At 48.9% G+C, this 22,193-nt stretch overlaps 1 protein-coding gene across 1 annotated transcript in view; it reads right to left on the reverse strand.

The window, feature by feature from the left end:
- Positions 1–22,193, reverse strand: part of EYA2 (EYA transcriptional coactivator and phosphatase 2) — a 211,271-nt gene that overhangs the window by 176,727 nt on the left and 12,351 nt on the right. The window contains exons 3-4 of the mRNA XM_034641397.1: positions 14,248–14,293; positions 6,425–6,567 (exon numbers count right to left, since the gene is read on the reverse strand). Of these exons, the coding sequence (XP_034497288.1) occupies positions 6,425–6,567; positions 14,248–14,293 (189 nt within the window). The remainder of the gene's footprint in view (positions 1–6,424; positions 6,568–14,247; positions 14,294–22,193) is intronic.

Genomic DNA, 22,193 nt, shown 5'->3' on the forward strand with positions numbered 1-22,193 from the left:
TTGTCTGACTGCTTTCACACTACGGTGGTAGAGTTGAATAGCTGTGACCGAGGCTGTATGGGCCACAAAGCCAGAAATAACCTCTGAGACCTTTACAGAAGATTGTAGCCGACCTCTGGTATAGATAGTCTCATTTAATCTTCACAAGAACCATGAAAAGGCCAGATGTGGTATCACTCCCACTGTATGAATGAGGAAACAGAGGTGGCTCACCCCGTGTGTTAGGACCAGCAAGTGGCAGAAGTGGTGTGTGAGCTCAGGACGTGTGCTCTTACCACCTGCCATGCTTTGTCTGGGAACAGGGCTACTTTTCTCTTTTACACCGAAAGATAATATGGCTTCATTTTCCCTGGCTGTCAGGCAGGTGGGGTAACTTAGGGTGATTATATCACGAGTCTTCCAGCACAGGAGGGACAGAAAGTTGGAAACGGTTCCCACACCTGTTGGCAGAGGTCTGTCATTGGTAATCCCCCAGCATTTAGGGGATGTAGGCTTGGGCTGCGGAGCTCAGTGGTTAAGAGCTTGGACTCCAGGGCCAGGCTGCCTTGGTTTAATGCCACTGACCAGCTGGGCAACCCTGGGTGATTTATTTACCCTCTTTGGTAAGGACACAGAGTACTAAGGGATTGAGGGTGGCAGCAACTCCATGCTGGTGACTATTACCAACGCCTGGCCTGTTGCTCCCCCAGGACACATCACTCCTACCTCTAGAATTGCTCCTGCATCTGTCTCCCTCAGTCTGTGCGCTGTTCTGCCTGAGTCCTCCATCATCACCCCATCCACCTGCTTGCTCAGTCTCCCACTGGCCTGCCTGCTTCCCTTTCCTTCCCTCTGATCCAGGTGCCCCACAGTGTCCAAAATGATCTTGAAAAAACCCAGACTGTAGAATATAGCCCTCTGCTTATAAACCCACCAATGAGTTCCCGTTTCACTTGGAATAAAATCCCAAATCCCTCCCAGGCCTCGAGGGCTCTGCCCACCTCTCCAACCTCATCCCCCACTGTGCTTCAGCTACTGGGCTTCTTGGACTCGCCAAATTCCGCCCATCTCAGGGGCCTTCCCACGGGCGGTCCCCCTGCCTGGATGCTGTCTCAGTTCTTAGCTGAATCAACTTCTCCTCTAAAAGGCCTCCCGGCACTGGATCCTAGATGAAGTCTTCCTTCTTCTGTTCTTTCCCATGACCTACTTCTCTTCCTTATATTATGCATCATAGTTTGAAACACATGAAGATTTTTAAATCTTAAATTTTTTTTTCTCCCTTTAGGCTGGGGGTTGCAAACTCAAATGTCTTTCGGGGAGCGGCAGATAATTCAAATGCGTCATGTGGGCTGGGTGGGGACCATGATGAATTTAGGCTAATAGGGTCAGCCCTACTCAGAGCCACCTATTCCCAACACAAAAACTGTGAACCTGATTGTCTCTCTTTTTAAAGACATTAGAAATGTAATTTTTTTATGTTAGCATTTCACATTTTAAAATTAGCAACTAATTTTTAAAATGTCAAGTGTAGTTTATAGGTTAAGAGAGCTACCCACATTATTCACTGGCTTTCACTTTTCAGCCTCTGTTCCAGATTATAAACTCCACAGAGAGCCTACTCTGCTTTGTTGACCTCTGTGTGCCTAGCACATGACCCAATGTCATGAAGGAATGAAGGAATGATAAATGAATACACCGAACATAGCAGAGTTAGAGAGAGAGAAAAGGGAGGAAAAAAATACAAGAGTGGGTCTCTGCACTCAAGCCATACCATCTGGTTGGGAAAATGACATGAAACATTAATGTAACAGTTGAGGAAACTGCCTGGGGAGATCAGAGGCAACTGGGCCTGGAAGCTAGTGTCCTGCCTACCAATCCTACACTCTGTCCACTAGACATCTGTGGTTTCTACCTGCCCCCTCCTCCTTTGGGAACCACCCCTTCCTTACATTCAGATCAATTCTCTTTCTTGTGTGAGCTTGCCCTAACTCCTGGTTCCATGGGTGGACATGTGGCCCAAATGTGGCCATCCAGAGCATTCTATCTTCTCTGCCCCAGTGTCTGGGTCAGTAATGGCTCTGGGAGTCCAGTCAGAAGAATCCCCGGGGTGGTGCAAGAAGTCCCAGAGGAGAGAAGCTCTCTTTTGGGTAGAGTTACAACTTCGAACTGCTGAGGCTGTCTTTGGTACCCCAGTGGGAAGGCCTGAGAATGAAACTTAACCTTCCAAAGGGAAGCAGAGAGACTGATGCTTCATATTATTACTTGAGTACCTGGATTTAGCTCTGCCTGAAGCTAGTACCCTAAGATTGTTCAGCTATGTTTGCAATAAACAGCCTATTTCCTTAAGCTAATTAACACTGGATTTTTCTCATTTGCTACCAAAAGAGCTTTTGGTTGATACATCAGTTACGATGGGAAGGATTAGCATGACTAACAGCCATAGGCAGTGTGATAGTTAATTTTATGTCACCCTCACTGGGCCCCAAGGTGCCCAGACATTTGGTCAAACATTATTCTGGGTGTATTTGTGTGAGAACGTCTCTGAAGGAGATTAACATTTGAATCTGTAGACTGAATAAAGCAGATTGCCCTCCCCAATGTGAGTGGGTCTCATCTCATCAACTGAAGACATGAATAGAACAAAAAGGCTGAGTAAGAGGGACTCCTTCTGCCTGAGTGCTTGAGCTGGGACATCAGTCTTTTCCTGCCTTCAGACTGGAGCTGAAAAGTCAGACCTTCTTGAGTCTTGGGCCTGCCTGCTTTTAGACCAGAACTGACACCATCAGCCCTCTTGTTCTCAGGTCTTTGGACTTGAACTGGAATGACACCATTGGCTTTTCTGGGTCTCTAGCTTGCTGACTGCAGATCTTGTAACTTCTCAGCATCCATAATTGGGTAAGCCAATTCCTATGATACCTCTCTCTCTCTAGATATAGATGTAGAGATAGGGNAGCAAGTGGCAGAAGTGGTGTGTGAGCTCAGGACGTGTGCTCTTACCACCTGCCATGCTTTGTCTGGGAACAGGGCTACTTTTCTCTTTTACACCGAAAGATAATATGGCTTCATTTTCCCTGGCTGTCAGGCAGGTGGGGTAACTTAGGGTGATTATATCACGAGTCTTCCAGCACAGGAGGGACAGAAAGTTGGAAACGGTTCCCACACCTGTTGGCAGAGGTCTGTCATTGGTAATCCCCCAGCATTTAGGGGATGTAGGCTTGGGCTGCGGAGCTCAGTGGTTAAGAGCTTGGACTCCAGGGCCAGGCTGCCTTGGTTTAATGCCACTGACCAGCTGGGCAACCCTGGGTGATTTATTTACCCTCTTTGGTAAGGACACAGAGTACTAAGGGATTGAGGGTGGCAGCAACTCCATGCTGGTGACTATTACCAACGCCTGGCCTGTTGCTCCCCCAGGACACATCACTCCTACCTCTAGAATTGCTCCTGCATCTGTCTCCCTCAGTCTGTGCGCTGTTCTGCCTGAGTCCTCCATCATCACCCCATCCACCTGCTTGCTCAGTCTCCCACTGGCCTGCCTGCTTCCCTTTCCTTCCCTCTGATCCAGGTGCCCCACAGTGTCCAAAATGATCTTGAAAAAACCCAGACTGTAGAATATAGCCCTCTGCTTATAAACCCACCAATGAGTTCCCGTTTCACTTGGAATGAAATCCCAAATCCCTCCCAGGCCTCGAGGGCTCTGCCCACCTCTCCAACCTCATCCCCCACTGTGCTTCAGCTACTGGGCTTCTTGGACTCGCCAAATTCCGCCCATCTCAGGGGCCTTCCCACGGGCGGTCCCCCTGCCTGGATGCTGTCTCAGTTCTTAGCTGAATCAACTTCTCCTCTAAAAGGCCTCCCGGCACTGGATCCTAGATGAAGTCTTCCTTCTTCTGTTCTTTCCCATGACCTACTTCTCTTCCTTATATTATGCATCATAGTTTGAAACACATGAAGATTTTTAAACCTTTAATTTTTTTTTCTCCCTTTAGGCTGGGGGTTGCAAACTCAAATGTCTTTCGGGGAGCGGCAGATAATTCAAATGCGTCATGTGGGCTGGGTGGGGACCATGATGAATTTAGGCTAATAGGGTCAGCCCTACTCAGAGCCACCTATTCCCAACACAAAAACTGTGAACCTGATTGTCTCTCTTTTTAAAGACATTAGAAATGTAATTTTTTTATGTTAGCATTTCACATTTTAAAATTAGCAACTAATTTTTAAAATGTCAAGTGTAGTTTATAGGTTAAGAGAGCTACCCACATTATTCACTGGCTTTCACTTTTCAGCCTCTGTTCCAGATTATAAACTCCACAGAGAGCCTACTCTGCTTTGTTGACCTCTGTGTGCCTAGCACATGACCCAATGTCATGAAGGAATGAAGGAATGATAAATGAATACACCGAACATAGCAGAGTTAGAGAGAGAGAAAAGGGAGGAAAAAAATACAAGAGTGGGTCTCTGCACTCAAGCCATACCATCTGGTTGGGAAAATGACATGAAACATTAATGTAACAGTTGAGGAAACTGCCTGGGGAGATCAGAGGCAACTGGGCCTGGAAGCTAGTGTCCTGCCTACCAATCCTACACTCTGTCCACTAGACATCTGTGGTTTCTACCTGCCCCCTCCTCCTTTGGGAACCACCCCTTCCTTACATTCAGATCAATTCTCTTTCTTGTGTGAGCTTGCCCTAACTCCTGGTTCCATGGGTGGACATGTGGCCCAAATGTGGCCATCCAGAGCATTCTATCTTCTCTGCCCCAGTGTCTGGGTCAGTAATGGCTCTGGGAGTCCAGTCAGAAGAATCCCCGGGGTGGTGCAAGAAGTCCCAGAGGAGAGAAGCTCTCTTTTGGGTAGAGTTACAACTTCGAACTGCTGAGGCTGTCTTTGGTACCCCAGTGGGAAGGCCTGAGAATGAAACTTAACCTTCCAAAGGGAAGCAGAGAGACTGATGCTTCATATTATTACTTGAGTACCTGGATTTAGCTCTGCCTGAAGCTAGTACCCTAAGATTGTTCAGCTATGTTTGCAATAAACAGCCTATTTCCTTAAGCTAATTAACACTGGATTTTTCTCATTTGCTACCAAAAGAGCTTTTGGTTGATACATCAGTTACGATGGGAAGGATTAGCATGACTAACAGCCATAGGCAGTGTGATAGTTAATTTTATGTCACCCTCACTGGGCCCCAAGGTGCCCAGACATTTGGTCAAACATTATTCTGGGTGTATTTGTGTGAGAACGTCTCTGAAGGAGATTAACATTTGAATCTGTAGACTGAATAAAGCAGATTGCCCTCCCCAATGTGAGTGGGTCTCATCTCATCAACTGAAGACATGAATAGAACAAAAAGGCTGAGTAAGAGGGACTCCTTCTGCCTGAGTGCTTGAGCTGGGACATCAGTCTTTTCCTGCCTTCAGACTGGAGCTGAAAAGTCAGACCTTCTTGAGTCTTGGGCCTGCCTGCTTTTAGACCAGAACTGACACCATCAGCCCTCTTGTTCTCAGGTCTTTGGACTTGAACTGGAATGACACCATTGGCTTTTCTGGGTCTCTAGCTTGCTGACTGCAGATCTTGTAACTTCTCAGCATCCATAATTGGGTAAGCCAATTCCTATGATACCTCTCTCTCTCTAGATATAGATGTAGAGATAGGGATATCTTCATCCCATTGGTTCTTCTTCTCTGGAGAACCCTGACCAATACAGACAGGGGCAGGTGAGCCGTGGATGGTGGGCCAGGTTCACTGACTCTCCAGTTCTTAGCAGGAAGGTTCTCACAGTCAAAGTCTGTAGGTCTGTTGTTTTTGTTGTCCTGGCATCCATCACTTTTCCTTTGAGAGAACCATCTCTCCCTCAGATATAATCCACATGCTTCAGCCTCCTTATTTCTCACACTTTCACCTTCTTGCCTAGACTGAAGGATTGTCACGTGACCCAATCTGGGCCAACGAGGGCCGCTAGAGATTCTGGTGGGACTACTGGGAAAGAGGCGCTCTCCTTCCACTGGGTGTGTTGCGCTGAATGGATACCAACCCGGAGTGATGGGCACCATCTTTGCTGCCACATGGGAAGAACTTGTGTGGGACTGGTGCCAACTCAAAGGAAAACATCCGAACCTGGAGTGGGGTGTGGTACTCCTGACAGCATTTGAGCACCTGGATCCAGCCATACTTGATGTTAGTTGTGTCTCTAGATTGCTCGGTATGTGCTGAGTCATTAAATTTCCGTTTTTCCTAAGTCAGCTTGGCTTAAGTTTCTTAGTCTTGCAATCAAAAGAGGCCTTGATACCATTTGTTGAACTAGAGCCATATTTAAATGTGTCTGTCCTTTCCCTCCATTTCCAATCCAAAATTAGGCTGGCTGCATTGACCATTTTGCATTTAACTGAGGCAACAGGGCAGAAGAAAGATCATGATGTTGGGGACCCCAGGGCTTGGTGTGGTACTCACTGTAAGAAGGGATTCCATAGGCTTGTGCTGGAGGCGGGTAGGTGGTGTAGGGGGCAGCTTGCTGGATCCCCGCACTGTACTGTGTCTGGCCGTAGGCTGCCATGGCCGGGGCGGTCTGGCTGGGCAGGACGTGTGGGCAAGGTCTGCATGGAAAGAGAGAAAATTCAATCTTCAATCCTAGCCCAGTATCTCTTCCCCCTTATTTTCCTTTGGGTATTTACTCTTTCCAGGGCAGAGACAACTTACATGTTTATCAAATCCCACTTCATTTTCCTCTCCCTGGCACCAGGAAGATTTTATTTCTTGTCTGCCTTGCAGTCAGATTCCACCATGTGACCCAATTCTGCCCTATAGAATGTATAAGCCTCTCCCAGTTCTGGCCAATAAAACCATCCGCTGAGACCCTCCTGCCCTCTCTCCTCTTTCGGCAGCAACTGTCAAGATTGAAGTGGCAGAGCTATAGCATGGACTATCTCCCGGATCCTGCTTCAGCATGTAGAGGACAGCTGCCCTGGGGAGTTTTATTTAGTCCACACTGAACTTCCAGTGAGTAAGAAACAAGTCTTTGTTTCACACATGTTGTGTGACGTCACTGGGTCTGTGCTGATGACTCCAGCCTATCCATCCTATCTTACCCACCCTATCTTAGACACCTTCCCAATTGGTGCCCTGCTCTTGGCCAAGGCGTGGACTTGTGATGGAAGAGTTTCCAATCAGATTCTGTCCTGGGAATTTAAATCTTGGGCTGAAGGGTTCACTCCAGCAGCTACACTCTGAAGACCCTGTGTTTTCATTCCTTACTATTGCTTGGATCCCAGAAGCTGTCCTTTCCTTGGTCTTTCTCAAGGTCTAATTATTCTGCTTTCACTTACACTGGAAGCTACTCCAGATTTTGGGCTGACATCAGCTGGAGCCTATATTCTGTTACATGCAACCCAAGAACACAAATGGATTCTGCTCTCCATGGTGAATGACAGGTTCCATGAAGGCCTAGGATTTAAAGGGCCACTTACTAAGACATCTGTAATATAACGAGTGCTTCCAGTCACTGTGTGTTCTTACCACAGGCTCGAATTGTATCCCATGGGCCTGATACATGCAGTGTATCTCACTGGAGGCTCACATCAACTCTCTGGGGTAGGGGTTCTTGTAGCTCCCATTTTCGAGAAGAGGAAACCAAAGGTCAGAGACCTGAAGTCACAGCTAGAAAGTGGGGGAATCTAGGATTTAAATTCAGGACTCTGACTCCAGAGTCCACACTTGTAACTGTGCTGCTTCTCACTTAGAGCATGGAGACTGACCCAGCCCCAAAGGCGGCAAGAAGTAAAGTCAAGGTGGGTTGCTCTAGCAGGAAGGGGACAAGATGGTGGCCCAGGAGCCATACACAGTCCATGGATACATAGATAGAATTTCTTTGGCTAGTGCAGTTATTGATTTTTTAATTTGAATTCATCAATATTATTTTCAAACCATAAGGTTTCTCTCTCCCCCTCTTCTCTATCTCTCACCATACACACACACACACACACACACACACACACACACACTCACACACACACCTCTACAAAGCAGAAGCTTTAGCAAGCCTAGGTCTGCACTCCTGTATGACTTTATCTGAGTAGCGGCCCCTTGTCTATCTCACACTCCGTCTGCAACAGCCCCTACAGGGTCCACCTCCTTTAGTGATAAAAACAGCTAAAAATTCTTGTGCCTATTATGTGCCAGGCACTGTCCTAATTCCTTTCTGTGTATTGGCTCATTTAAACCTCATAACAACAATGACAACTCCTGGAGGTAGTTACTAATCCTATTCCCATTTTACAGATAAGAAAATGGAGGCTGAGAGAAACTAAGGAACATACTAAATGCACACAGCTGTTGCAGAGGCTGTGCCCTTCACCATTCCACTGTGTCACCCTCCCCCGTGAGCTCCCACACCTGGACACCAGGGCCATCTGCCCCCAACATCCCGTCTCTAGCGGCTCTAACCGGAGAGCCCGCCAGAAGGTAATGAGAACCCCAACTCCGGATCGGGTTCCATGCTGGCTACATCTCTTTAGCTAAAACCCGTTCATTTCTGGAATTCCTCCTCCCTAAGAAGCCCCATGGCAGGTGTGAGATGCGTTCAAAACTTTACGGAATTACAAAAAATGTTCTCCTGCCCTTCTTTCCTTTGGACCACTACTGTGAGAGAGGGTTGGGGAAACTTGTTCCAAAGTATGTGACAAACTCATCTGACTCGGAGATGCCACACCCAGTCCTGGAGGGTTTCATTCGGTGTTCCCGCTCGGGGCAGTGCCCGACGATGAGTCCTGAGGGTCGGGACTTAGTGCTGAGCACAGAACCTTATCTGAACCTGCTCCCAATTTACACCAGTCCTTGGAACTAGAAGGTGGCAATTCCTGGTGATCAACTCCGGCTTCCGCTCAGAAGCCCCTTCCCGCTTGCAGATTAAACTAGGTGGGGCTACAGTGAGAACCCAGAGAAAGAGGAGCAGAACTCCAAGGCCTTGAAGAAAAGTTTAGGTAGGTCTGACAAGCCTGTGCTGCTATTAACAACCCCCAGAATACGTGCAGGGAAAGGAAGGCTGAGACAGTGAGCTCCTTCTAAACAGTTTCTCCGGTGTTGTCAAGGGAGGCGCACGTCCGCGTTAGACGAGCTGACCCTCTAGACCAAGGGCACCTTGGCCACCCGGCCGGGCCCAACACAGGGCTTCCCATGCTGCAGGGTGCAGACTGGCAGCTCCCCGAGGGCTCTCAGTGAGCCGTGGCCTTCAGGGAGCTCCCTCTGCCCCTTAAGCACTGCTGGTGGAGCATTGATGCTGCCCGCCCACGTGAGGGGGTCTCTGCTTTACTGGCCTGTCCCTCCCCTCAGTGGGCAGTTCCCCTGAGGGGAGGGGCCATATCCCACCCATCTCTGGGACTCGGGGTCCCATGTGGGATGTGGCCTGAAGGAGTGTTGAGTGGGTGCTGGCGCCAGAAAAGAGGAGGATTGCGGGGGGGGGGCAAGAGGGAGGCAGAGAGAGCAGGACAGGGAGCGAAGAGGGAGACAAGGTAAAGAAGGGAGAGGAAAGAAAGGGAAGAACAGAGGGAAGGAGGTGGGGGTGAAGGAAGGGTGGGAAGAACTGAGAAAGAATCTGTCCAGGAAAGGAGAGGAAGGGGAGGGAAAGAGAAGGAAAGACTAACCAAAAGAACAAAGAGAAGAAGGGAGAAAACAGCCAACACTCAACACTCTGCTCCAGGCTTCATTCTCAGCCCTTTTGACATGTTCTAGCTCATTTCATGGGGCAAGCGTCTTAATGGGCCCCTTTTAAGGATGGGGAGACTGAGGCTTGTGAGGTAGCTCAGCTGGGAAGTGCTGGCTCTGGGATTCCCCTCGGGGACTCTGGCCCCAGAGCCTCTGCCCTGGAAGGGGGAGAAAGGGAGAGAGGCAGGAGGAGGCGGGCCAGGGTGCTCACCTTGCGAAGAGCTGAGACACACTCCGAGGGGCTGATGTGGTGATGCCTAGACGGAAAAGAAAAGTTGGAAGGGCTTTAGCTGTCAGAGTGATGATCCACAGAAGCTGTGACTTTAGACACTGACCTGGGTGGGAAGAAACTCAGAGAACTGTGCCAGGGACTTTCTTGACCACAAAAGCTCATCCGAGGCACATATGCACACTTTCCTTCTTGAAAACCCTTTCTGGGTGACTTCTATCTCCAGGTACTAATTGAAGGACATTAAAGAGTTTATAGCGTCTTGAAACATCAGAGCAGAACACTCTCCTTTACCCCTTGCAGGGATGGGGACACTGAGGCCAAAGGGACAGAAAGAACATGCTTGAGTAAGGTCACATAATAGAGAGCAGCACAGCTGGGACCTGAACCAGATTTCCTGACTCCCAAGCTGGTACCATTTCCACTCCTGAATAAAGAGCTGCCCCCTTCCCAAGAACCCAAGAACGACAGACACCAGTTGGTTTTGATTATCCAATGTCCATTTCCCTTCTTCTGATGACATCACCATGATGTCCTTCCTCTCCCGCCCTAGTTTTGGTCCATGGGGTTCAGGTGGGGCTGGCCCCAGCACTTAGGGGAAGGCACATCTTGGCCCATCTCCTAGGCTCCAGCTAGGGTGTGGAGCAGGAAGACAGAAGGGACCTGAGCTCTGGATTCAAGCGTATCTCTGGGCACACAGCATGCGATGGTCAGTGGGAGATAATAATGCAAGAGGTGATGAACAGGGAATGGAATTAAGCTGGGAGAGAGATTTTCGAGAGGCTTATTTTACAAATGACAGTCCACTGGGGACTGTGCTCTGTCATCTTTAACAATGCCACTCAATGTCCTCACGGTGAAGCCCAGGCAAATACTAGATAACATGTCTACTGATTGCACCAGCCTGCCGCTTCGCACTCCCTTGTGTGCAGGGCAGGTCTTATGTCCTGGGGTACATGGCTGGGGTGCCCCTGTGCCTCCTGAGAAATGCTCCAAGATGTCCAGAGCTCTGAGCCTCTCTAGCCCTGGAGCTGGAGGCTCAGAACACCAACTTGCAATTCTAACTCTGTCACAGTTGCAATGAGACTTTGGGCAGCTTGCCTAGAATCTCTGGACCTCGGCGTTCCCTCCTGTGAAATGGGGAAAAACTGATCTCACGAGGATGCGTGTGGATTAAATGAGAAGATGATGACGACGTCCGTCATTTACCCAGTGCCTGTTACATGCCAAGCTCTCTTCTAAGTCTGTTACCTGGATTAGAAATGATTAATCCTCACAATCACGCCACGCGGAGGGTTTTGCTCATATCTCCATATTACAGCTGAAGAGCTGGAGGCACAGAGAACTAAACTAACTCACCCAAGGCCACAGGGGTCAGAAGGGGCAGATCTGTGATCAGAAATCAGGTGGCCTGGCTCCAGGGTCCACGCTGGCACTCATCGTAATGACAGCAACTAGCATCCGCGGAGGAGCTCCCTTCATACCAGGCCCTGCGCAGTCCTATGCATGACCTCACTCAGTCCCAACAGTGCTTCAAGGCCGGTGACATCACTGTCCCCACTGTACAGGTGAAGAAAGGGGAAGACTGAAGACCCTGCTCAGGCCACACAGCCTGTGGGCACTGAAGCTGGGACTTGAACCCCAGGGCCATGTGAGTCCCGAGTCTGTTCCCCTGAACCGCCTCCCTGGCTGAGTCAAATTCTGTTGGGGCCCCAAACCCCTGGGTCAAGGGTGGGAGTCCTGGAGCCCATTCAGGGAACAACAGCTAGAGCTAAACAATAAAATCGAATAGACAATAGCAGCATGTATTGCCCGGAGTAAGAAGGTTTGGGTGAGACTTTTGTTCCAGTTACAGACGTGGAAACGTGTTGTGGGGGGGAGGTGTGTGTGCATAGGCGTGTGTGTGTGTGTGTGTTGAACAGCAGTGTAAAAATACATTTCTTACTATGTGTCAAGAATAGCCACACTCTAATGCCCAGGAAAGCCCCTGGCACACAGTAGGTGCTCACTCAATGCTACTTTCCCTAGTTGGGATTTGCTGCCCCAGGCACGACCTCCAGCACCCTGTCCTCCCCCTCCCCCAGGACTAGAGAATGAACTGCCTCATTCTGAAGCAGCCACAATGTCATTATTGGTAAAAGCCCACGATCTCAGTGCATTTAGTAACACACACGTTACTGAATTAAACATTTTGAATATGTTTTCTTAAATAAATATGCAAATATTCATAAAAATCGCATCTTATGGAAACATTCCTATGGGCTTGGATTGACTTGGTGTTCTGTAAATTTGAAGCGTTTTTCTGCCCCAATCTCCGTGCCATGATTTGCATGTTTGCCTCACTCCAACTTCCTCTGTTCTGAATTGTTGAGTAACCCACCTTCCCCACATGGGCAGGTCTCCCTCTCCTGCTGTGCAAACCTACAATCCTTTCCCATTCTCGCCCCAGCAACCCCCCACCCCCAGAAGACTGCAAGTGAGAGACGGGTATTCAGTAAAAGATTTGCCTTTTGCAGGCTGTGAGACTTTTGAAAAACACAGGCTTTTATCATTTTGGACTGGTATCATATTGAACTTTTCATCTCAGGAGACCTGGGGGCANTATTATGTGCCAGGCACTGTCCTAATTCCTTTCTGTGTACTGGCTCATTTAAACCTCATAACAACAATGACAACTCCTGGAGGTAGTTACTAATCCTATTCCCATTTTACAGATAAGAAAATGGAGGCTGAGAGAAACTAAGGAACATACTAAATGCACACAGCTGTTGCAGAGGCTGTGCCCTTCACCATTCCACTGTGTCACCCTCCCCCGTGAGCTCCCACACCTGGACACCAGGGCCATCTGCCCCCAACATCCCGTCTCTAGCGGCTCTAACCGGAGAGCCCGCCANAAGGTAATGAGAACCCCAACTCCGGATCGGGTTCCATGCTGGCTACATCTCTTTAGCTAAAACCCGTTCATTTCTGGAATTCCTCCTCCCTAAGAAGCCCCATGGCAGGTGTGAGATGCGTTCAAAACTTTACGGAATTACAAAAAATGTTCTCCTGCCCTTCTTTCCTTTGGACCACTACTGTGAGAGAGGGTTGGGGAAACTTGTTCCAAAGTATGTGACAAACTCATCTGACTCGGAGATGCCACACCCAGTCCTGGAGGGTTTCATTCGGTGTTCCCGCTCGGGGCAGTGCCCGACGATGAGTCCTGAGGGTCGGGACTTAGTGCTGAGCACAGAACCTTATCTGAACCTGCTCCCAATTTACACCAGTCCTTGGAACTAGAAGGTGGCAATTCCTGGTGATCAACTCCGGCTTCCGCTCAGAAGCCCCTTCCCGCTTGCAGATTAAACTAGGTGGGGCTACAGTGAGAACCCAGAGAAAGAGGAGCAGAACTCCAAGGCCTTGAAGAAAAGTTTAGGTAGGTCTGACAAGCCTGTGCTGCTATTAACAACCCCCAGAATACGTGCAGGGAAAGGAAGGCTGAGACAGTGAGCTCCTTCTAAACAGTTTCTCCGGTGTTGTCAAGGGAGGCGCACGTCCGCGTTAGACGAGCTGACCCTCTAGACCAAGGGCACCTTGGCCACCCGGCCGGGCCCAACACAGGGCTTCCCATGCTGCAGGGTGCAGACTGGCAGCTCCCCGAGGGCTCTCAGTGAGCCGTGGCCTTCAGGGAGCTCCCTCTGCCCCTTAAGCACTGCTGGTGGAGCATTGATGCTGCCCGCCCACGTGAGGGGGTCTCTGCTTTACTGGCCTGTCCCTCCCCTCAGTGGGCAGTTCCCCTGAGGGGAGGGGCCATATCCCACCCATCTCTGGGACTCGGGGTCCCATGTGGGATGTGGCCTGAAGGAGTGTTGAGTGGGTGCTGGCGCCAGAAAAGAGGAGGATTGCGGGGGGGGAGGCAAGAGGGAGGCAGAGAGAGCAGGACAGGGAGCGAAGAGGGAGACAAGGTAAAGAAGGGAGAGGAAAGAAAGGGAAGAACAGAGGGAAGGAGGTGGGGGTGAAGGAAGGGTGGGAAGAACTGAGAAAGAATCTGTCCAGGAAAGGAGAGGAAGGGGAGGGAAAGAGAAGGAAAGACTAACCAAAAGAACAAAGAGAAGAAGGGAGAAAACAGCCAACACTCAACACTCTGCTCCAGGCTTCATTCTCAGCCCTTTTGACATGTTCTAGCTCATTTCATGGGGCAAGCGTCTTAATGGGCCCCTTTTAAGGATGGGGAGACTGAGGCTTGTGAGGTAGCTCAGCTGGGAAGTGCTGGCTCTGGGATTCCCCTCGGGGACTCTGGCCCCAGAGCCTCTGCCCTGGAAGGGGGAGAAAGGGAGAGAGGCAGGAGGAGGCGGGCCAGGGTGCTCACCTTGCGAAGAGCTGAGACACACTCCGAGGGGCTGATGTGGTGATGCCTAGACGGAAAAGAAAAGTTGGAAGGGCTTTAGCTGTCAGAGTGATGATCCACAGAAGCTGTGACTTTAGACACTGACCTGGGTGGGAAGAAACTCAGAGAACTGTGCCAGGGACTTTCTTGACCACAAAAGCTCATCCGAGGCACATATGCACACTTTCCTTCTTGAAAACCCTTTCTGGGTGACTTCTATCTCCAGGTACTAATTGAAGGACATTAAAGAGTTTATAGCGTCTTGAAACATCAGAGCAGAACACTCTCCTTTACCCCTTGCAGGGATGGGGACACTGAGGCCAAAGGGACAGAAAGAACATGCTTGAGTAAGGTCACATAATAGAGAGCAGCACAGCTGGGACCTGAACCAGATTTCCTGACTCCCAAGCTGGTACCATTTCCACTCCTGAATAAAGAGCTGCCCCCTTCCCAAGAACCCAAGAACGACAGACACCAGTTGGTTTTGATTATCCAATGTCCATTTCCCTTCTTCTGATGACATCACCATGATGTCCTTCCTCTCCCGCCCTAGTTTTGGTCCATGGGGTTCAGGTGGGGCTGGCCCCAGCACTTAGGGGAAGGCACATCTTGGCCCATCTCCTAGGCTCCAGCTAGGGTGTGGAGCAGGAAGACAGAAGGGACCTGAGCTCTGGATTCAAGCGTATCTCTGGGCACACAGCATGCGATGGTCAGTGGGAGATAATAATGCAAGAGGTGATGAACAGGGAATGGAATTAAGCTGGGAGAGAGATTTTCGAGAGGCTTATTTTACAAATGACAGTCCACTGGGGACTGTGCTCTGTCATCTTTAACAATGCCACTCAATGTCCTCACGGTGAAGCCCAGGCAAATACTAGATAACATGTCTACTGATTGCACCAGCCTGCCGCTTCGCACTCCCTTGTGTGCAGGGCAGGTCTTATGTCCTGGGGTACATGGCTGGGGTGCCCCTGTGCCTCCTGAGAAATGCTCCAAGATGTCCAGAGCTCTGAGCCTCTCTAGCCCTGGAGCTGGAGGCTCAGAACACCAACTTGCAATTCTAACTCTGTCACAGTTGCAATGAGACTTTGGGCAGCTTGCCTAGAGTCTCTGGACCTCGGCGTTCCCTCCTGTGAAATGGGGAAAAACTGATCTCACGAGGATGTGTGTGGATTAAATGAGAAGATGATGACGACGTCCGTCATTTACCCAGTGCCTGTTACATGCCAAGCTCTCTTCTAAGTCTGTTACCTGGATTAGAAATGATTAATCCTCACAATCACGCCACGCGGAGGGTTTTGCTCATATCTCCATATTACAGCTGAAGAGCTGGAGGCACAGAGAACTAAACTAACTCACCCAAGGCCACAGGGGTCAGAAGGGGCAGATCTGTGATCAGAAATCAGGTGGCCTGGCTCCAGGGTCCACGCTGGCACTCATCGTAATGACAGCAACTAGCATCCGCGGAGGAGCTCCCTTCATACCAGGCCCTGCGCAGTCCTATGCATGACCTCACTCAGTCCCAACAGTGCTTCAAGGCCGGTGACGTCACTGTCCCCACTGTACAGGTGAAGAAAGGGGAAGACTGAAGACCCTGCTCAGGCCACACAGCCTGTGGGCACTGAAGCTGGGACTTGAACCCCAGGGCCATGTGAGTCCCGAGTCTGTTCCCCTGAACCGCCTCCCTGGCTGAGTCAAATTCTGTTGGGGCCCCAAACCCCTGGGTCAAGGGTGGGAGTCCTGGAGCCCATTCAGGGAACAACAGCTAGAGCTAAACAATAAAATCGAATAGACAATAGCAGCATGTATTGCCCGGAGTAAGAAGGTTTGGGTGAGACTTTTGTTCCAGTTACAGACGTGGAAACGTGTTGTGGGGGGGGTGTGTGTGTGCATAGGCGTGTGTGTGTGTGTGTGTGTTGAACAGCAGTGTAAAAAGACATTTCTTACTATGTGTCAAGAATAGCCACACTCTAATGCCCAGGAAAGCCCCTGGCACACAGTAGGTGCTCACTCAATGCTACTTTCCCTAGTTGGGATTTGCTGCCCCAGGCACGACCTCCAGCACCCTGTCCTCCCCCTCCCCCAGGACTAGAGAATGAACTGCCTCATTCTGAAGCAGCCACAATGTCATTATTGGTAAAAGCCCACGATCTCAGTGCATTTAGTAACACACACGTTACTGAATTAAACATTTTGAATATGTTTTCTTAAATAAATATGCAAATATTCATAAAAATCGCATCTTATGGAAACATTCCTATGGGCTTGGATTGACTTGGTGTTCTGTAAATTTGAAGCGTTTTTCTGCCCCAATCTCCGTGCCATGATTTGCATGTTTGCCTCACTCCAACTTCCTCTGTTCTGAATTGTTGAGTAACCCACCTTCCCCACATGGGCAGGTCTCCCTCTCCTGCTGTGCAAACCTACAATCCTTTCCCATTCTCGCCCCAGCAACCCCCCACCCCCAGAAGACTGCAAGTGAGAGACGGGTATTCAGTAAAAGATTTGCCTTTTGCAGGCTGTGAGACTTTTGAAAAACACAGGCTTTTATCATTTTGGACTGGTATCATATTGAACTTTTCATCTCAGGAGACCTGGGGGCAAGGAAACCTGGAAAATGAGTACATTATATATGGAATGATCCCCCTCCTCCTTCCTTACTCGCCACCCTCCCTTCTGCCTTTTTTCCCAGGGGGGGATAGTGTATACCTCATTGGGAATCCTGATGGCATGTGACAAGGTGGGGCTTTCAAGCTCCTTCTCTTCTTCAGGGGGCCTGGGTGGCACTGTGTCAAGGCCAGTGATGCTCAGTGCTTTGGGCACAGAGATGGGGCAGAGTCTTGCCAGGAGTGGAGAGCTCTCTCCATCTGGTGCTCTTGCTGTTGTCCAAGGCTATGTCCTAGGAGGTCATGAGGACCAGGAGGCCTGCCTGCAGTTGTCATCATCTGTATACTAGGAAGGGCCTGACGGGGCGGTCCTGTGGGCAAAGCCAGCCCTAATGTGACATCGCTGTTCAAGGCGTAGGCAACAAGCTGGTCTTCAATGTAGCCCAGGACATCTTTCGGTGATCTCCCAGATACCCGCTTCACCACTTTCTGAATGCCACTGTATATGACAGCTTTCTCTGGATGGCAGTCAGAGCCAGACAGAGCCACTGAAGCTGGAGACACAGGAAGCCAGGTCACTGAGCTCTCCATGCAGCCCAGGAACAACCCCACCCAGAGCCCTGGCAGTGCTGCTGCGTGCAGGCACGACGCTCTGGACAGCAGCATGACCATGGTACCACAGCGTGCCAAAGGGGCAGACAGTGGGTGGACTGTGGTCATGAGTCCCTGCATGACCGGCAGGGGAGTAGCAGGAGTACAATCTAGGGGGAGGTCATACTTCTCATGGTCACCCCAACACCAACATGGGGCCATCGGCACAAGGGGCAGGTGACTCTCGGACTCCACTCACCAAAGTGAGTCCTCAGCATCTTCAGGAGCTGGAAACACTATATTCAGAAGTTGCAGCAGCCCACACTCCTATTGGTGGGATATGGAGCCTGGCAGATGGAGATGGACTTGTGCTGACCACAGCTTCTTGTTCTCAACCTTGTTAGTGCCACTGAACTTGCCATGACGGATGAGGCTGAGGTCAGTGGAGGCCTCACTTATATCCATGTTGCCAGAGTTGAAAGCAGCCCTAGTGACCTGACCTGAGGTAGCCAATCTCCGAGCCTTACCACATGGTTTGGGAGATGTGGCTGGCACATAAAATGGGACACCTAGCTCTCAAGGGGGGAGGGACAGAAAGCCTCCTCCGTTTACTTCTGAATTTAAAACTCTAAGTCCCTTCTTCCTCCCCAGCTTCCCATGGGTAAAGGAAGAAGGATTAGCTAGACAGATGGCCAAAGCCTCTGGAATGAGCTCATTCATTTATTCACTCATTCATTTACTCATTGCCTACCTGCACCAGGCATGTGCTTAGAACTGGGTTATAACAATGAGCTAAAGCAGTCAGGAACTTCCTGTTTAGTGGGGAAGATAGATGGTAAACAAAGGAATGCAAATAAGTGCTTAATTACAATTAGAACAAGTTGCAAAGGAAGAAAGTGGATGGTACCTTAACCCCCACCCAAGGACTCCCTGGGGATCTTGTGAAAATGCAGACTCCCAGCCTGCAGGCCAAGAAAGATCCCAGGTGAAAACAGAATGGAGGCTCCTCAAAAAGTTGAAAATAGAACTATTCTATGACCCAGCAATTGCACTACTAGGTATTTATACAAAGGATACAAACGCAGTGATTTGGAGGGACACCTGCACCCCAATGTTCATAGAAGCAATGTCCACAATAGACAAACTATGGAAAGAGCCAGGTGTCCATTGACAGATGAACACATAAAGAAGATATGGTACATATACAATGGAATACTACTCAGCCATCAAAAAGAATTACATCTTGCCATTTGCAATGACGTGAATGGAACTAGAGGGTATTATGTTATGCAAAATAAGTCAGTCAGAGAAAGACAAATACCATATGATTTCACTCATATGTGGAAGTTAAGAAACGAAACAGATGAACATAAAGGAAGGGAAGGAAAAATAAGATGAAAACAGAAAGGGAGACAAACCATAAGAGACTCTTGACTCTAGGAAACAAACTGAGGGGGGCTGGAGGGGTGGGTGGGGGATGGGGTAACTGGGTGATGGGCATTAAGGAGGGCACGTGACGGAATGAGCACTGGGTGTTATATGCAACTGATGAATCACTAAATTCTACCCCTGAAACTAATACTACACTCTATGTTAACTAACTTGAATTTAAATAAAATTCTGAAAGAAAAAAAAAAAGCTCCCAGATAAGGCTGACACAGCAGGCCAGGAAACCACACTTCTGAGTGGCGAGTCTGGACTACAGGCTAATAAAAAAATGCAAATCATTAAAAAGTATCACAATTCCAGGTTCATAAAAATGAATCTCCATTCTAGAAGTCACAAACTCAAATGCATATGAGGCCCAGAAGACAATATAAACGAGCAAGGCATAAGATCCAATTTTTAGAATAAAGCAACTAAAGCTAGGGCTACGTGTGTGAATGCACACTTGAGTGTGACTGTGTGTACACATGATTGTGCGAAGAAACTTGTGCAAGGGCCTTCCTACTTCCTTCCTTCATTTGTGCATTCATGCACCTGCTGTGGGCCAGGTCTACCGCCCAAACCTCTCTAATTTGTCAACTTAACGTTTTTCCCCCAAAAGCACACGGCTTAAGGGGTCAGATCCAAATTCAAATCCTGCTGCCGCAGCAAGATAACTATGTGACCTTGTGCCTGTCACTTCCTCTCTCTAAGCCTTGGTTTCCGCATCCACAAGATGGGGCAATATCTCATACCCGCAAGACTGCTGTCAGCATTGCAAGAGGCAAGTACCCGCCAAGCGGTAAGGGCTCCACACGCAGGAGCTCTTATTAGCTTTCCATTCTCCTGGGGCCCTTGCTTAAGCCACTTAAATCCGTGAGCCCAATTTGAATGTTCACACTTTTTTTTACCTCTCACTGGAAGGATTAAGAAGCTAATGATTCTGAAAGGAGCGGCCACTATTATGTTGCCTAATTGGACCCCAAGGGCTTGCTTCTAAGTGATCCCCAGAGATGAGAGAATTTCTAGCACAAGATGTCTTGAGGCAGGTCTTTGCTAGAAAGGTACAAGTCTATTAACCGAATCAGCACACCTCCTCTGTATGGGCGGCTTAAAGTGCTCCCAGGCCAGGGACAATGACAGCAGGAGAGAGCACTGTATTAGGAGTCCAGAAGTGCTAACCCCAGTTTTGACTCTCGTTGAGTGGCTATGTGACAGCGAACAAGGCGTCTGTCCCTCGTAGGGGTGTTTCTGAGGACTGGAAGGAACAAGGCCAGCATATTCCAGAGTACGAGGATTTGAGAGGGTACGTAAATACATGCCCTTCTATTTAAATCATCACTGATTTGTCTGAATGTATATTAGAACCACAGCAAGACTATCAAAGGCATAACTTTTCCTTTCTGGAACTGGTGTTAAGTCATCCTTTTAAAATGAACTTATTGAAAGAGAATTGTTTTAAAGAAAAATCAGTAAGCCAGCAACAAGAGAGGTGGTACCAACATATAGCAGAGTGGCTGGAGAAGGTGGGGAGTCCCGGAGCCACTGCCAGGGGTGAGAGCTCTTCACGCAGGGAAGGCTCAATAATTAGTAATTGTCGGTGCCCTTTCTCATTTAAAGAGGGGATTGGCAATTTCCTTCACATTACACCAATACCCCCAGAGTGGGATTTCTGCTCTGTTCGGGTAGAGGTTGTTCTGGTGCTCAGGCCCCCAGGAAGCCAGCCAGGAAAGGCTGAAGGGTGGGAGAGGTGAAGCTGAGCTGCGTCTCCCCAGGTGAGGACTTGGGCAAAGGTCTGGGCAGCTCCACCTGGCGTGGACGAGATGAATGAAAATCTGCCAGCTCCAGGCTGGAACTGGTGTGACGGGAACCAAAAATCAGACCCTGTCGTGCCCAGTGCAAAGGAGGTACAGGAGGTCCGAGAGAAGACAGCCCATCTTGTCCCGTGCGCACGGGCTCACCTCTCAGAGGAAACCCTTAATGAGATGACAGCCTTGGCTTCTGCAAAATGGATCTGCATTTTTTTGGATCTGCATTTTAAATGAAAAAGTTCTCTCTACTCAGCTTTGCTCTCTTAGTTCTGTAACATGTTTTCCTCTCCTTCCAGAAGACAGGATACAATTCAAATCCAATTTTCCCTTGAATAGTCATGAATGATAGCTAATATTTCTCAAGTGGTTTCTGTAAGACAGGCCCTGTGCTAAGGACTGCACGAGACTTAGCTCTATCATCGTTCATAACAGCCCAATGAGGAAATTATCTGTATTTTACAGATATGGAAATAAGGCAGGGGGAAATTAAGGAAACTTTACTAAGGATTCAAAGCGAATATCAGCCTAAAGTTATCTGTGATTCTTCAAGACCACCCATCTATCCATCTACCCACTCATCTACACATCCATCCCCCACTCGTCCATCTTCCCATCCTTGATCCATCCATCCATCCCCCACTACCCACCCATTCATTCATCCTTCAACCATCCATCCATCCTCCACCCATCCATATCCATTCTCTACCCGTCCATCCATCCATCCTCTACCCTTCCATCCATTAATCTAACTATCCACCCATAAATAATTTTTAAGGATCTACCAGGAGTCATAGACTGAGCTGTGTGCTAATCAGAAACAATAATTTAAATACATATATAGGAATAAAAACTGTCCTTGTCGTGGAGGAATTCACCATCTAGAACAGCTGTTCTCAATCCTGGGTACACAATAAACTCATCTGGAGAGCTTTAGAAAAATCCCATTGCTTGGGTCATACTTCCAGCCAATTAAATCAGGTTCTCTGGGGGTGGGATCTGGACATGAGCCTTAAACATTTTTTTTCAAACTTCCCAGGAGATTCCGAGGTACAGCCAGGTTTAAAGGGCAGAAGCCCAGTTCTCAGAGGGTGGTCCTTGGGCCCGCAGCATCAGTATTACCTGGAACTTGTTAGAAAGGCAAATTCTTGCCATTCTAACTGGTGTAAGGTGGCATCTTAGTGTGGTTTTGATTTGAATTTAGTGTGGTTTTGATTTGAATTTCCCTGATGGTTAATGATTTTGAACATTTTTTCATGTGTCTGTTAGCCATTTGTATGTCTTCATTGGAAAAGTGTCTGTTCAATGCACCCCAATGTTCATAGCAGCTCTGTCCACAATAGCTAAATTGTGGAAGGACCCGAGATGCCCTTCAACAGACGACTGGATTAAGAAGTTGTGGTCCAGGGGTGCCTGGGTGGCACAGCGGTTAAGCATCTGCCTTCAGCTCAGGGCGTGATCCCGGCGTTATGGGATCGAGCCCCACATCAGGCTCCTC

This window comes from Ailuropoda melanoleuca, chromosome 13 (genome assembly GCF_002007445.2).
Source record: "Ailuropoda melanoleuca isolate Jingjing chromosome 13, ASM200744v2, whole genome shotgun sequence".
Classification (NCBI taxonomy): domain Eukaryota; kingdom Metazoa; phylum Chordata; class Mammalia; order Carnivora; family Ursidae; genus Ailuropoda; species Ailuropoda melanoleuca.